General features: G+C 39.3%; 1 protein-coding gene across 1 annotated transcript in view; it reads right to left on the bottom strand.

The window, feature by feature from the left end:
* LOC116260243 (probable LRR receptor-like serine/threonine-protein kinase At1g53420) overlaps positions 1-14,316 on the bottom strand; it is a 66,166-nt gene that overhangs the window by 12,791 nt on the left and 39,059 nt on the right. Inside the window, exons 8-14 of the mRNA XM_031638420.2 lie at positions 13,846-13,917; positions 13,457-13,528; positions 13,303-13,374; positions 6,295-6,363; positions 6,123-6,188; positions 5,022-5,081; positions 4,907-4,945 (exon numbers count right to left, since the gene is read on the bottom strand). Of these exons, the coding sequence (XP_031494280.2) occupies positions 4,907-4,945; positions 5,022-5,081; positions 6,123-6,188; positions 6,295-6,363; positions 13,303-13,374; positions 13,457-13,528; positions 13,846-13,917 (450 nt within the window). The remainder of the gene's footprint in view (positions 1-4,906; positions 4,946-5,021; positions 5,082-6,122; positions 6,189-6,294; positions 6,364-13,302; positions 13,375-13,456; positions 13,529-13,845; positions 13,918-14,316) is intronic.

Here is a 14,316-nt window from a genome sequence, read left to right as displayed (position 1 = left end):
TCGTATAGCTCCAACAATTGCATAGTACACCAAAGCTAAAGATATGTGGTCTTTCCTGAAGAAGACTTATTCTCATGCTACTAATGTTCTTAAAATTTTACAATTGGAAAAGGTGCTTTGTAACATACGGCAAAGAAATCAAGATCTATCTACTACATATGAATGGTTAAAAGCCATTCATGCACTTTTCAAGCACTGTTATGTATCACATTTTGCAACTGGCATGGTAGCAAAGTTTCTTTCTAGGTTATCTTCAGAGTATTCTGTGGCGAAGTCTCAAATTCTCACAAGCAGTGACCTTCCAGACTTAGCAGATATTTATAATAGACTGAGTCGTCTTGCAGTCACTCTTACTCAACCAATGCATGACACCCTAGTCTCTGCACTTGTGATGTCAGGAGGACATAGTTATAGTTCTTTCCTTGGATCTAAGAGACGTGGTGCAGGACGCGACAAATTTCAGTGCTCCTATTGTGGTAAATTAGGGCATTTAGAGGACCCATGTTGGGACAAGCACCCCCATCTCCGTCCTACTGGTCCACTAGGACATGGTGCATGGAGGATGAGTGCAGGAAAAGGGTCTTCTTCATCTATTGCAACTACTTCACAGGCTACAGCTTCTATGGTTGACAAGTTTCCTACCTGTTCTTCTATACATCCATCGTATTCTCTCAACTTAAGTAATGAAGAATATGATCTGGTTCTAGCTCAGAGGTTTACCCCCTCCTCGACCAGCATGGCTACAGTAGACTCGGCTTTCTCTGTTGGTGCCCCTACTAGTGACCTAGGTATCATATGGATGATTGACTCAGGCGCATCCAGACATTGTTGAAATCAGCCACAAATGTTTTTATCGTTTACCAGGTTCACTACACCACAACATGTCAAGTTGGCTGATGGCAAGTTGTCCCCTATTCTGGGCAGTGGTAATATCTACCTCACACCTTTTGGCACTATTACACATGTGCTATATGCTCCTAGATTTCCTGTTAACATGTTATCTATTAAGCAATTGGTTAGAGATATATAGTGTAGAGTCATTTTTTTTTTACCCTCGTTCATGCTCTTTTCAGACTTACAAACTGGGAATATGATTGGTGGCGGCCATGAATGTGAGGGGCTCTATTTCCTTCTTTTCCTGTAGATGTTGCTGCTTCCTCTTTCATGTCGAAGCCTTCTCCTTTGCAGTGGCATCTCAAACTGGGTCATTCCTCTGTGTCTAAGTTTCGTCGCATTTTTCCAAATATTCATGCATCAGAGTCTTTCCTATGTGATGCATGCCAGGTAGGCAAGCATACAAGTAGTAGTTTCCATTCAAGTCAGAGTCCATTGAATCAAAGTCCTTTTGATCTTCTTCATGTTGATGTTTGGGGTCCCAGTTGAGTTTCCTTTCGTTCACGTTTTTTGGTATTACCTTGTTCTGGTTGATGATTTTACTAGAGTTAGTTGAGCATTTTTGTTATGGGGCAGGTTTGAAGTCATCTGTATTCTTCAGAAATTTGTCAATGAAATAAAAACTCAATTTGGTGTTATTGTAAAAAATATTCACAATGACAATGCTCTTGAATTTAAATATTCAGTTCTACTTCAATTTTGTAACAATCATAGGATTCAACCACAATATACATGTCCCCACACATCCCAACAAAACGGTATTGTTGAACGCAAACAACGACAACTTCTAAATGTGGCTCGCACCCTCATGTTGCATACTCATATGTCTGCCTACTTTTGGGGTGATGCTATTCTTACCGCATGCTACCTCACCACTAGATTGCCCTCATCTGCCATCCAAAAATGCATTTTCATTCGAATATTGTATCCAGATCGACCATTATTTCATATACCTCCCAAAGTTTTTTGATGTACTTGCTTTGCACACATCTTGGGCCCAAACAAAAACAAACTTGCTGCATAAGCTGTCAAATGTGTATTCATTGGATATTCTGTCAATCAAAAAGGATATCGATGTTTTAATCCCTAGAACAAGAAAGAGATTGTCAATGCGAGTGTTACATTCTTTGAGTCCCGTCCTTATTTTCTACTCCACATACGACTATGTTTGTTCCTCTTCCTGTTCCCCCAGTATCACTTGAGTCTATCCCTTCCTCTTCCTATACTCGACATCAAGGTCTCTCTCCAAACTATCCACCAGAGTCTTCTCATGAGGTAAATTCCAAAGATAAGACTGACTCGTGAAGAAATGATAACCATTCTGCAGATGATCTACCTATTGCCATATGCAAGGGCCAGCGACAGTGCACAAGGCATCCAATCTCTAACTCAGTTTCTATGGACCATTTGAGCACAAGTTTAGTGCAGTTTGATTGAGCAATGGCTAGTCACACCATTCTGATCTCTCACCACTAAGCCTTATTAGATTCACGATGGAAGCACCCCATGCAGGAAAAAATGGATGCTCTTATTTTTAGGGGGATTTGGGACTTAGTGGACCCATCATTGTCGGTTCCAAATGGGTATTCACCATCAAATATCATTGTGATGGGTCCGTAGAGCACTTCAAAGTTCGTCATGTTGCGAAAGGTTATACATAGTCTCATGGAGTGGACTTCTTCAAGACATTTTCGCCTCTGGCACGGTTAGGTACTGTTCGCCTAATTATATCTCTAACAGTTCAGCAGTTAGCTTGATGTGAAAAATGTATTTCTATTTGGTGATCTCTCTGAAATAGTCTGTATGCAACAACCACCTGGTTTCAAACAACAGGGGGGGTTCCAAGGTATGCAAACTAAAAAAGACTATCTATGGACTTAAACAAAGTCCCCGTGCATAGTTCCATAAGCTAAGTGAGGTTGCCTCTAAATGTGGATTTCGAAGATCCCAGGTTGATCACTCGTTATTTATCAAGCGAGAGACTTCTGGTATAGTGATATTGATTGTATATGTTGATGACATTGTCCTCACTGGAGAAAGTACTCAAGAGATAGCTCAGACAAAGGAGTTTTTACATAAACACTTTGTCACAAAAGATCATGATCAACTTTGTTATTTCCTTGGTATTGAAGTGGCCCATAGTAGTAAAGGGATTGTGATGTCTCAAAGGAAATATGTTCTTGATCTTCTACAGGAAACAAGGTTATTGGGAGCCAAACCTACTACGGTTCCTATTTAATCCTCGAATTCATATTCATGATAATGAATAAGAGGCTTTTGACTCTCGTTCTTACAAATCTTTGATATAGAAACTTTTATACTTGACCATCACTCGACCTGACATCAGCTTTGTTGTGAATAAGCTAAGTCAATTCATGGAAAAACCTCGAAAAATTCATTGGGAGGCTGCTTTAATGGTGGTAAAATACTTGAAATCAGCCCCGGGAAAGGGGTTATGGTTCAAAAAAAGGAGAATGTGTGGGCATAGAAACATATAGTGATGTTGATTATGCAAGGTCAGTAAATAACATGAGATCTACTATAGGTTTTTGTGTCTTTGTTGGTGGCAATCTTATTTCTTGGAGAAGCAAGAAATAGACTGTGGTTGCTAGATATAGTGCTGAGTCTGAATATAGGGTGATGACTCAAACCGTGGCGGAAATCTCATGGGTCAAATCAGTGCTTTTAGAATTGGGAATTTCAGTGAAACTTCCTATGAAGATGTATTGTGATGACAAAGCAGCAACTTACATTGCAAATAACTCTGTTTTTAATGAGAGAACGGAACACATTGAAGTGGATTGACATTATGTTCAAGATTTGGTAAAGAAGGTGGCATTAGCACGATTCATGTGTCCTTTGAAGATCAAGCAGCCGATATGTTTACTAAAGCTCTTCCCATCAAAGGTTTCTTGAGATGATGTAACAAGCTGAGCATGTTTGATATTTATGCTCCAGCTTAAGGGAGAGTGTTAAAATTGTAAATACATATTGTTGACACCCTAATCTCTTTTAATATGAGATTAGGGTTATGTGATTAATAGAAGAAAGGTTCTCTCTCTCTCTCTCTCTCTCACTATCTCTCTCTCTCTTCCTTCTTCCTTCAATCTGCCACAAAAAGCTAAGCCAGTTTATGGAAAAACCTAAAACGGTTTATTGGGAAGTGACTATTTCAGAAAAGTTTATGGGTCAATCTGCACCATGGAAATGACTATTTCAGAAAAGTGATTCTCTTGATGTCGTGGCCTATAAGGATGTTGACTATACTTGAACAATTGAAGATAGGAAATCTACTTCTAGATTACGCATCTTTGTTGGGAAAAATCTAATTACTTGAAGGAGTAAAAAGCAGTCAATGGTGGGACTGAGTGCAGAGTCTAAGTGTAGAGCCGTAGCCCAAACTACAATTGAGATGATATGGATAAAGACAATATTTACTAGCTTGGGAGTCCAAGTGTCTCTTCCAATGAAGATGCTATGTGACAACAAAGTAGCTATTTATATTGTAAATAATCCAGTCTTTCGTGAAAGGACTGAACATATAAAGATCGATTGACAATACATCGGAGACATGGTGAAGGTTGGAAACATCTTCATGATTCATGTCTCGGCTGCAGATCAAGTTTTCCATGTGTTTACTAAACCTTTATGTATATCTAGGTTCTAAATGTCGTAACAAACTGAGCATGTTAGATACATGCTCCAGCTTGAGTGGGAGAGTTAAGAGCAAACAAAAGGACCGCAGGTAGTGATTTACAAATATTTGAAAGTAGGGAGGAGCTTCTTATTAATTTTTATTCATTTGTTAGATTTCTATGTAATTTTTCTTTGCCACCACTCCTATATTCTATTTAAAGGAGATTAGAGTTAACCAATTAATGATTTTTTTCTTCTCTTCAATATTCTACAACAGTAACCACAATGATTACAGTTGCTGCATCAGCAATACTCTAAGCAAACTAACATGGTCATTTGTCTCAAAATTTAATTTCTAAAAGGACAAGAATCTTACAAAGTATCATCCACTGAAGATAAGCTAGAGACCACGTCCCTGAAACAAGAAGCAGCACATAAGTATATCAATGCTACTTAAAGACAACTGTGATATCATAAAAAAATATCCTTACAACTTCGCTTGTGGAAAACAAGATGATGCTGCCACTGTGAAATTGTTCTCTGATAAATCCCTGCACAAAAATTATCTTCAAAAGACTTTTCACTTTCCAAATAGCCTAAAAAAGTAGAGATCAGAAAGCACAATATTTTGCTCTATGCATAAACAAATAAACAATATATGTACTATCTACATTGTGGCCTGGGACAAGGCATAAAGTGAGTATGGAGTAGTAGGAAGTATGAAACAAAAGGGATGGGCCACTAAGTGTCACATAATTGCATTGGCATCTTGAAATCCAGGTTGTTTTCATCTCCATCTAGTGTCACAGATGTGTTCATCATGATCAAAGGTGCACCAATCAAATAAACCCATGTGTGTTCAAAGACCCAAAATAAAGGCGAGTTCAATGCTACCATCTGCAGGACATTGTTGGATGATTCAAATTTTAAATTTGTCACTAAAAAAAGTCAATAAGTTGGTAGCCACAGTTTATGATGTAGTAAAAATTTATGATGGCTTATTGGCTTTAACAATGATTTGTAGCTTTTTTTAGTGATGAATTTTTAAATTTTAGCCATCCAACGACTATCCGGCACACTGAAGCATTGAGTTTTCCTCTCCCCTTTTTTTTTCTCTCTTATATATATATATATATCGAGATCAAAAGAGAGAGGGAATTGCTTTGCCATCTTAAATTTGTTTTTTTCAACTCAATCTAGTGTTACAGATGTATTCAGCACAATCAAAGACATATCCATCAACCCTTTTCTGTTTTCTAACCCAAAAAAAAAAGAATATTCCTTTTAAGCTAACCAAAAAAAAAAACTGAAACTTAAATGAGGAATTCTGGTAATCCAAAAGCCAATGTAAATTATTCCAACCTTACAAATCACACATACAGGGATGGATTTACAAGAAAGATAAAAATGTTGCACACAAAAATAGTTGTATGACAAATATCTATATGTAAGCATGAAAAATATGTATGACTCGGAAATATGAGAACTGTAAACACCATTATAGGTCAACTAATCATTTTAATCAGATTATGCATACAGAATAATAACAGGGTGTTCCTGGGAGCACCGACTTATTAGTGGAGAGTACATACAAGTTAATGGTACTACGATAGACCCAATCAGGTATTGCTCCAGTCAACTTATTGTTCCTAAGGAACCTACATCAGGAATAACATAAGAAAATGCTAAAGAAGAAACAATAGCACAATAGTTAAATGAAAGTAGGAAACAACACCAATTTACAACATGAGTCACTTGACTTACACAGCTCGAACTGTAAGGCCACTGATAGACTGTGGGACTTGTCCTGATAAGTTGTTGAATGAAAGATCACTGCAAAGGAATGTACGGAAAATAAAGAATGTTTTCATTGCCTAGATCACATCATAAGCATGTTGTGAGTAGAGTATTAACATTGTTCACATGTTTGTTTGTTTGGGTTGGGGTCTAGGTCTGGATCTGGATCTTATCTGACCCATTGTTCATGGTGGAATCTATTTAAGCCTTTGTAACCCTATATTTCAAAGTGTGAATGAAAAATTGAGAAAGAGAGTGAGCCCGACTGCTAGTGAGTGCTGGATCTTCTCCATCGTGGTTTTTATCCCTCAAGTCAAGGGTTTTCCACGTTAAGATCGTCTTCTTGTTAATTTTCTACAGGGTAGTAGAGCCAACGAGGTTCTGAGTTTTCTGTTCGCTTTGGACGAAGAATCTTGCCATCGCCAAAGTCACCCGACTCTACCGATGCTGCTCATTTCTACTATTCTTTCTGTGGTCGCAGTTGTTGTTTTCGTGAAGTTCCAGTGCGTCGACCTCCTTTATTGTGTTTTCGTGAAGACCCATGAAGCTTTGCCATGAAGTTAGGGTGCGTCGACCTTTCTGCTGCATCCCCCGAGGGTTGCCCGACTCCGCTCCATCTGTTGCCATTTTTTTTCTCTTCATATTTTGCCAAATGCTAGACACCTTTGTTCGTTGTCCGCTATTGCTATCTGTTGTGGCCTAAGTTCTTCTGCCATTACTTGCTCCTACCACTTGAGCTGCTGCTGCAGTTGTTGTCACCTGAGTCACCTTTGCTCGAGTTTTTCGTCTCTTAGATTGTCTGGTGCCTGAGATCTCTGAGCTGTGTTGCCCGAGCCTTCGCTTGAACCTACTACATTGCCTGAGCCACTGTCGTGCAGACACTGTCGTCTCAGTCTTCACCTGAACCCTGCGAGGGCCTTGCTTTTGTCGACGACAGCATTTTCCCGATGAGGTCGCCTGGGCAGTCTCTCGCTCAAGCATTTTGTGTTTCGTCTGCAGCCCCTCGAGTCTTTTGCGCATCGTCTAAAGCTCCCATCGCCTGCGTGCACGTCTGAGCCCATGTCTACCGCCCGACCTTTTTGCTTCCTTCGCTCTAGTCTACTGTTGCATCCCACGTTGAGTGTTGTACTCGCCTACGTAGCTGAACTGCACTGCTTCAGCCACTGTCACCTGCGTGCAGCTGTATATCTTCCTTGCCGCTGCTTGCGCAGTTGCAGTCGCTGCTTCTAACTGCAGCTACTGTCACTACTTCTACTCGCAGCTGCCATCGCTGCTTGATTGTACTTGGACTTGAGCCTCAGTGATGGCTGAATCAGATTCATCAACTCTTAGTATTGACCGGGCAGATGTTGGGGTTTTTAAAACTGAAAATATTCCTGTTCAAGTCACCACTATTCGTCTTACTAAGGATAATTGATGGTCTGCGTCCATCACTATGGGGATTGTTGGTCGGCGGCGGATTGCTTATGTCAATGGAAACATTGAACACTTGAGACTACCCCAGCATGGGATAAGTGGTTTTTGAGGACAACTAAGTCAAAACTTGGATTGTCAACTTTGTGTCTTCTAATATCCAATCCATCATTCTATATGAGGGTTATTTTAGAATAGATGCATGGCCAGAAGAAGAAGGATGTTCGTGTGTATCAGCTGATGAAAGATGTTAATGCCTTATGGCAAGAAAAACTTTATGTGGTAGACTTTTATGCGGTGTTGAAATCAAAATGGGAGGAACTTGACTACTACTCCAATGATAATTGGAATTGTCCCCAAGATCAGCTGCATTATTGGACAAAGGAATGAAAGAAGAGGGTGTTTTTGTTCTTGGCGGGACTGAATGATGACTTCGAAGGTATTAAGAAGTCAAATTCTTAATTCAAAAGATATGGTTAGCATTGAGAATGCCTATTCTCACATTGAGGCTGAAGAGCAATGACGTCTTCTTATAACAAAGAAAATGGGGGGCTCATACCACATGTGCTGATAGGTATGCACTTATTAGCTGAGCTCTTGTGGGGGCTACCCAACCCTATCGAATATGTACTCACTGCAAGAAAACCGGTCACACCATTGAGTTCTATTGGGATTTGCATCTCAGAGGAAGAATATTCGTGCAAGACCTTCTAGTGGGAAGAAGTATATTTCTGAAGTTACTAATCCAAATGATGGAAAAAAAACAATCTCTACTGATTAGATTCGTGAGCTTCGTGCATACCTAAGTCAAATTGAAACTAGTTAGGCCGAGGCATCAGATGATGTAAAAGTTAATTGCACTCTTGCTATCTTTGAAGAAAAAGGTAATTCTTGTATGAGAGAGTGGATTGTTGACAATGGTGCCACCCACCACATGATCGGCAATCATAAGTTTTTTCATGAGTATAAGCTCTCGTCTGGGAAGGTACAAGGTTATCTTGCTGATAGATCCTCTATTTCTATAGCTGGAGCCTCTCACTTTTAAACAAGTTCTTAGTTCACAATGTCTTACATGTTCCTTACCTTCCCTTAAACCTCTTGTCAGTTAGCAAGATTACAAGAGAGTTGAATTGCAAACTTATTTTTTCTGCTATTCATTGTATCTGCAGGACTTGGTGACGGGAAAGAGGATTGAGATTGGTTTGGTTTCTGAAGGGTTATATTGATTACCCATGTGTGTTGCCACAGCTCTCATGATGGCGGTTAACCTATGTCACCATGGTACACCGGTTTGACCTACGTACCCATACCAGTACGGCAAAACCAGTACGGTGGTATGTGGTGGTATGTTTGGATCTGGTTTTGGGTCAGAACCAGATCCAAACCATATCAAAATGAAAAAAAAACCCGACGCTCGTCTTCTCCCTCTCGATTTTCTTTGTTCTTCTGCCGGCAGGTGGTTGGGTTCGCCAGTGACTTTGAGCAGTAGCGGTAGACGACGGCTAGCAATGGACGATGACTGACAATGGATGGCGACCGGTGATGGATGGCAACAGAAGGTGACCGGCGACAGACGGTGAGTGAGCAAGGTTCGGTTTCTTCATTAGGCGGAGGGGTGAGAGCTCTCTCTCTCTCTCTCTGTGTATTATCTTAATCTTTTTCTTTCGTCTAATACATCTGATATGGCCTCTTTTTGTACATTGAACTTTAAATGCTAGAGTTCTATTGCTCTGTTGTCTTTGTGTTCTTCTTCGATAGCTCGACTGCATATGTCGTCGTGGAAGAAGGGGAAACGAGCGATCTTGGAACTCTCTTTAGCATTGCATTTGACGAATCTCTTGTTGATCTTTTGTGTCTGTTTTGGGTGCTGCTGGGTTTCAATTTGGGGACCAGCCATTATGGGGTCATCGGATTTTGGGGTAAATGTTGCATGTATTTGAGAATTGTAAGTTGTTTGTCCATATGCATATTACTGATTGTGTATTAGATAAATCAGGTGAATGCAAATTGCAATGCATGTTTTTAAGACTGTCCCCTTGAGCGGCATAGTTGATACTTTATGCTGAACTCTATTTATGCTTTTTTTCTATGACTTATGAGATGAGATTATCTATGGAAGGAACATTTTATGTTTTTTTTTATGACTTATGAGATTATTTATGAGACGACATTGCCTTAATGATGTGACGATATCATTTGTTTTATAAAATTTTCAATTTTTGATTAAACATATATAATTTTTGTCGTACCACCATACCAAGATTTACGAAAATGCCGTACCAGTACCTGTACCCGTACTCGTACCTATGTGACATAGTGGTTAGCAAAACAAAGAAGAGTAGTGAGGACTTTCTTCAATTGGTCTTGCAATGGCATGAGCGCCTTGGGCATCTTCCTTTTGGAATTCTTAGACAGTTGTTTCCTGATTTATGTTCTAGTCTAGATATGACTATGCCATCTTGTGATGTGTGTCATTTCACTAAGCATGTTAGAGCTTCATACCCTGTATTTACAAATCGTGCTAATGAAGTTTTTGTTTTTATCCATTCTGATGTGTTGGGGCCTACGGGAATTCCTTCTTGTCACGGTTTCCAGTACTTACTTTTATAGATGATTTCTCTCGTAACACCTTTGTGTACTTGCTAAATGACCGTACTGAAGTGCCTAATATCATATAAACTTTCATCATTCTTGTGGAAACTAAATTTAAAACTTTTATTAAGAACTTTCGGTCTGACAATGCACGTGAGTATATGTGTCACTTTATTGATAATTTCTTTCAGCAAAGGGAGATTGTTCATGAAACATCTTGTTGTTATACTCATCCTCAAAATGGGGTTGCTGAATGAAAGAATCGTCAATTGCTAAATGTTACTAGGGTCATCTTCCAAAGCAGTATTGGAGGGGGATGTTGTGTTCATCAGTGCGTATTTAATTAATCGTATGCCTAGCCATGTGTTGAATGAGAGAACGTCTCATTATATGTTAGCTAGGAGTCATAAACCCTTTTCTCTTCTACCTCGGGTCTTTGGTTGTGTCTATTTTATTCACAATCACAGTCCTAATGTTAAAAAACTTGATCCGAGGTCGATTAAGGGCATGTTTCTAGGTTATTCCCCTACTCAAAATGATATTAATGTCTAAACCCTTGCACTGGTCGAGTCTACGTTATCAAAGAGGTCACCTTCCTATAACATATTTCCTATTTTGGTGAGAATTCTCTTCAGGAGGAGAGGTCTACAAAAAGAGAAAAGTATTCTCCAAATCAAGAGATTCAGTTTACAGATTTTCTGGAGTACAAAAAGAAAGAAATTCAGGTTACAGACCTTCTAGAGCACAACAAGAAAGATGATTGCTCAATTGGGAATGACGAGGAACGTGACCACTTGTTTGGACAGGTTTACGCTAGGAGAAGATTGACTACAACAGAGCTCACTAGTGAGTTGACTGGTGACAAAAATTTTACTCTCAATCCAAATGTACACCTTCCCTAGATGACCCAAGTCGTGCTCGGGAGATTTCGGTCAAAGGTACTCAGAGAAGCTGAAAACGAAGAGTTACCCATTGCTCTTAGAAAGGGTATCAGGTCATATACTCAACACCTTATTGGTAATTTCATATCATATTCTAAACTGAGCAAGAACTACAAATGTCTTATATCGTCTCTTTCTGTAGTTGTGATTCTTAGGACTATAACTGAGGCTCAGAACAATTTCAAGTGGGCTCATGCGATGCAAGAAAAGATGGAAGCACTGAATAAAAACAGAACGTGGAAGGTGGTAAATATCCCTAAGACAGCTCATCTAGTAGATCCAAGTGGGTCTACACCATTAAATATAAGTTAGATGGGAGTGTGGACAGATATAAAGCTCATTTAGTTGCCAAGGGGCTTATTCAGAAATATGGGATTGACTACTTGGAAACATTTGCTCCTATTGCAAAGATGAAGACAGTTAAAGTTATTATCTTCTTAGCTGTAATAAAGGAGTGGAAGATGTACCAACTTGATGTTAAGAATGCATCTCTTAATGGAGACCTTGAAGATGAAGTGTATATGTTTATACTCTAAGATATGAGGAACTTGAAAAATGTTGCAGGTTGAAGAAAGTCTTGTATGGGCTCAAGCAATCTCCCTGGATATGGTTTGAGTGAGTTAGACTTGTAATGAGACAATATGGATATCATCAAGGGAATTGAGATCATACTCTCTTTGTCAAGAGAAAGGAGAATGAAGTTACTCTTCTGTTTGTATTTGTTGATAATATGATTGTCACAGGTAATGATGAAGATGAAATAACAAAGTGAAAGGAACTGGTGGCTATCGAGTTCGACCTCAAGGACCTTGGTAAGTTAAAATACTTCCTTGACATTGAAATTGCTAGGTTAGGCACTAGTTTTGTGTTAAATCAATGGAAGTATACTCTAGATTTATTAAAAGAGACTGGAAAAGTTGGGTGTAGACATGCTTCTACTCCTCTAGATGCCAGACACAAACTTAGTCTTAGAGGTGGGGAGCCTCTCTGATGATGCCAAGGGAAGATATCAACGTCTTGTTGAGAAGTTGATTTATCTTACTATCATTAGACCTGATATTACCTTTGCTATGAATGTGATGAGTCAGTTCATACATGCTCCCACGGATGCTCACTTGAAGGCTGTCGACAGGATTTTATGTTACTTGAAGAGAAATCCTAGCAAAGGCCTTTTGTATGTTAAGCAAGATTCTTTTGAGATTGAAGGTTATTTAGATGCTGACTGGGCAAGATGTGTTGACACTAGGAGATCCACCTCAGGCTACTGTATGTACTTGAGAGAGAATCTCGTAGTGTGGAGAAGTAAGAGACAAGATGTCTGCTCTCGCTCCAGTGCTGAGGCTAAATATAGAGTTGTGGCCATGGGAGTATTTGAGTTGTTGTGGCTGAAAGTATTATTGGCCAATATCGGAATAAAAACTGAGGAACCAATGAAGATGTATTGTGATAACAAGTCTACACTCAACTTGGCCAACAATCCGGTATTACATGATAAAACGAAGCATGTGGAGATTCACCACCATTTCATTCAGGAGAGAATTGATGCTAAAGAACTTGTTCTACCATACATGAAGTCTGAAAGACCAAACAATTGATGTTTTGACCAAGGCCTTGTCATCAACTTCATTTGAGAGAAATGTATCCAAGTTAGGCATCTTTGATTTGTACGCCCAACTTGAGGGGAGGGTTCACGTGTTTGTTTGTTTGGGTCTGGATCCTATCCGACCTGTTGTTCATGGTGGGCTCTATTTAAGCCTTTGTAACCCTAATTTCAAAGTGTGAATGAAAAATTGAGAGAGAGAGTGAGCCCGGCTGCAAGTGAGCGCCGGATCTTCTCCATCATGGTTTTTTATCCCTCGAGTCGAGGGTTTTCCATGTTAAGATGGTCTTCCTCTTACTTTTCTGCACACATGAAGGGCTAGAAGTTTACCATATATTATAATGTTTATTTTTGACGAATGAGAGATAAGTGAGAATGTAGAAGTTTTAGTCAACAAGAAGCTAGAAACTTTATAAATTACTGACTCACAGTATTTCCAGATTGGTGAGGGTCCCAATGTATGATGGAATTTGACCTGAAATTAAACAGTTTCTCAATATCCTGCAACAATGCCGATTTAAATGGATTAGGAGAATCAAACATCCAATAGGTCATGAAAAAGAAAGTGCACATTGGAACTTACAATTTTTTCAAATTTTTCATATTGTGCAGCAATGGAAACCCTGAACCAGGTCCCTTCAAGTCAGTAATTATCCTGTAAATTATGCAAGTAACGGTCACCAACTGTAAATTATGCAAGAACGAGCATAGTTCAAGATAATGTATCAGCTAAACTTCTAACACCATGATGTCAGGTAGCTAACTAAATTATGCTTCCTAAGGTATTATTTCAGTCAAAATATGGCCACCTAGGTACTGTTGGGCGGTCTACAGTTTCATAAAGAAACCTAAATAATTGGAGGGCACCAGTGTGAAATGTATGGCTGGGCTAACACAAGACGAGCTTGGTGTATCCAACCAGTTAATTTGTGATTGAATCATCCTGAAAATTAGCGATGAAGTAGCACTTACAGGACAGTCATATTCTGCAAAACAGATATTCCTGAAGGTATTGGCCCTCCCATAGATGTGCCCATTATTACCCTGAACAGGTTGAAGAATGTATATAAGATGTGCATGTTCAAATAAGAGAATCCACGATCGTATTTACAAAGAAAGTAAGGTATGTCAAAGGACACCCAAAGAATTGATTATCCTATATATGGAGAAGATAAGGTACGACAAAGGACACAAAGAACACAACCTCAGTTTGGAAGAGTACTAAATAGAACATTCCATATGGAATATTCCAAATGGGAATGATTCAGGCATAAAAAGGGGACATATACAGTGGGCACCCAAAGGTTTGTGTTCAACATCATGAACATGGGCCCAGATTCTCGTCCTTGCTAGTGCACCAAGAGATAGCCCTCTCATGGACGGTTGGTCCAATACAACTTGCTGCAACTGAACAACAGTAGGATCCTTGGTCCATTTGACCAT

Source organism: Nymphaea colorata, chromosome 9 (genome assembly GCF_008831285.2).
Source record: "Nymphaea colorata isolate Beijing-Zhang1983 chromosome 9, ASM883128v2, whole genome shotgun sequence".
NCBI classification, from domain to species: domain Eukaryota; kingdom Viridiplantae; phylum Streptophyta; class Magnoliopsida; order Nymphaeales; family Nymphaeaceae; genus Nymphaea; species Nymphaea colorata.
This window is presented reverse-complemented; position numbering and strand designations above follow the sequence as displayed.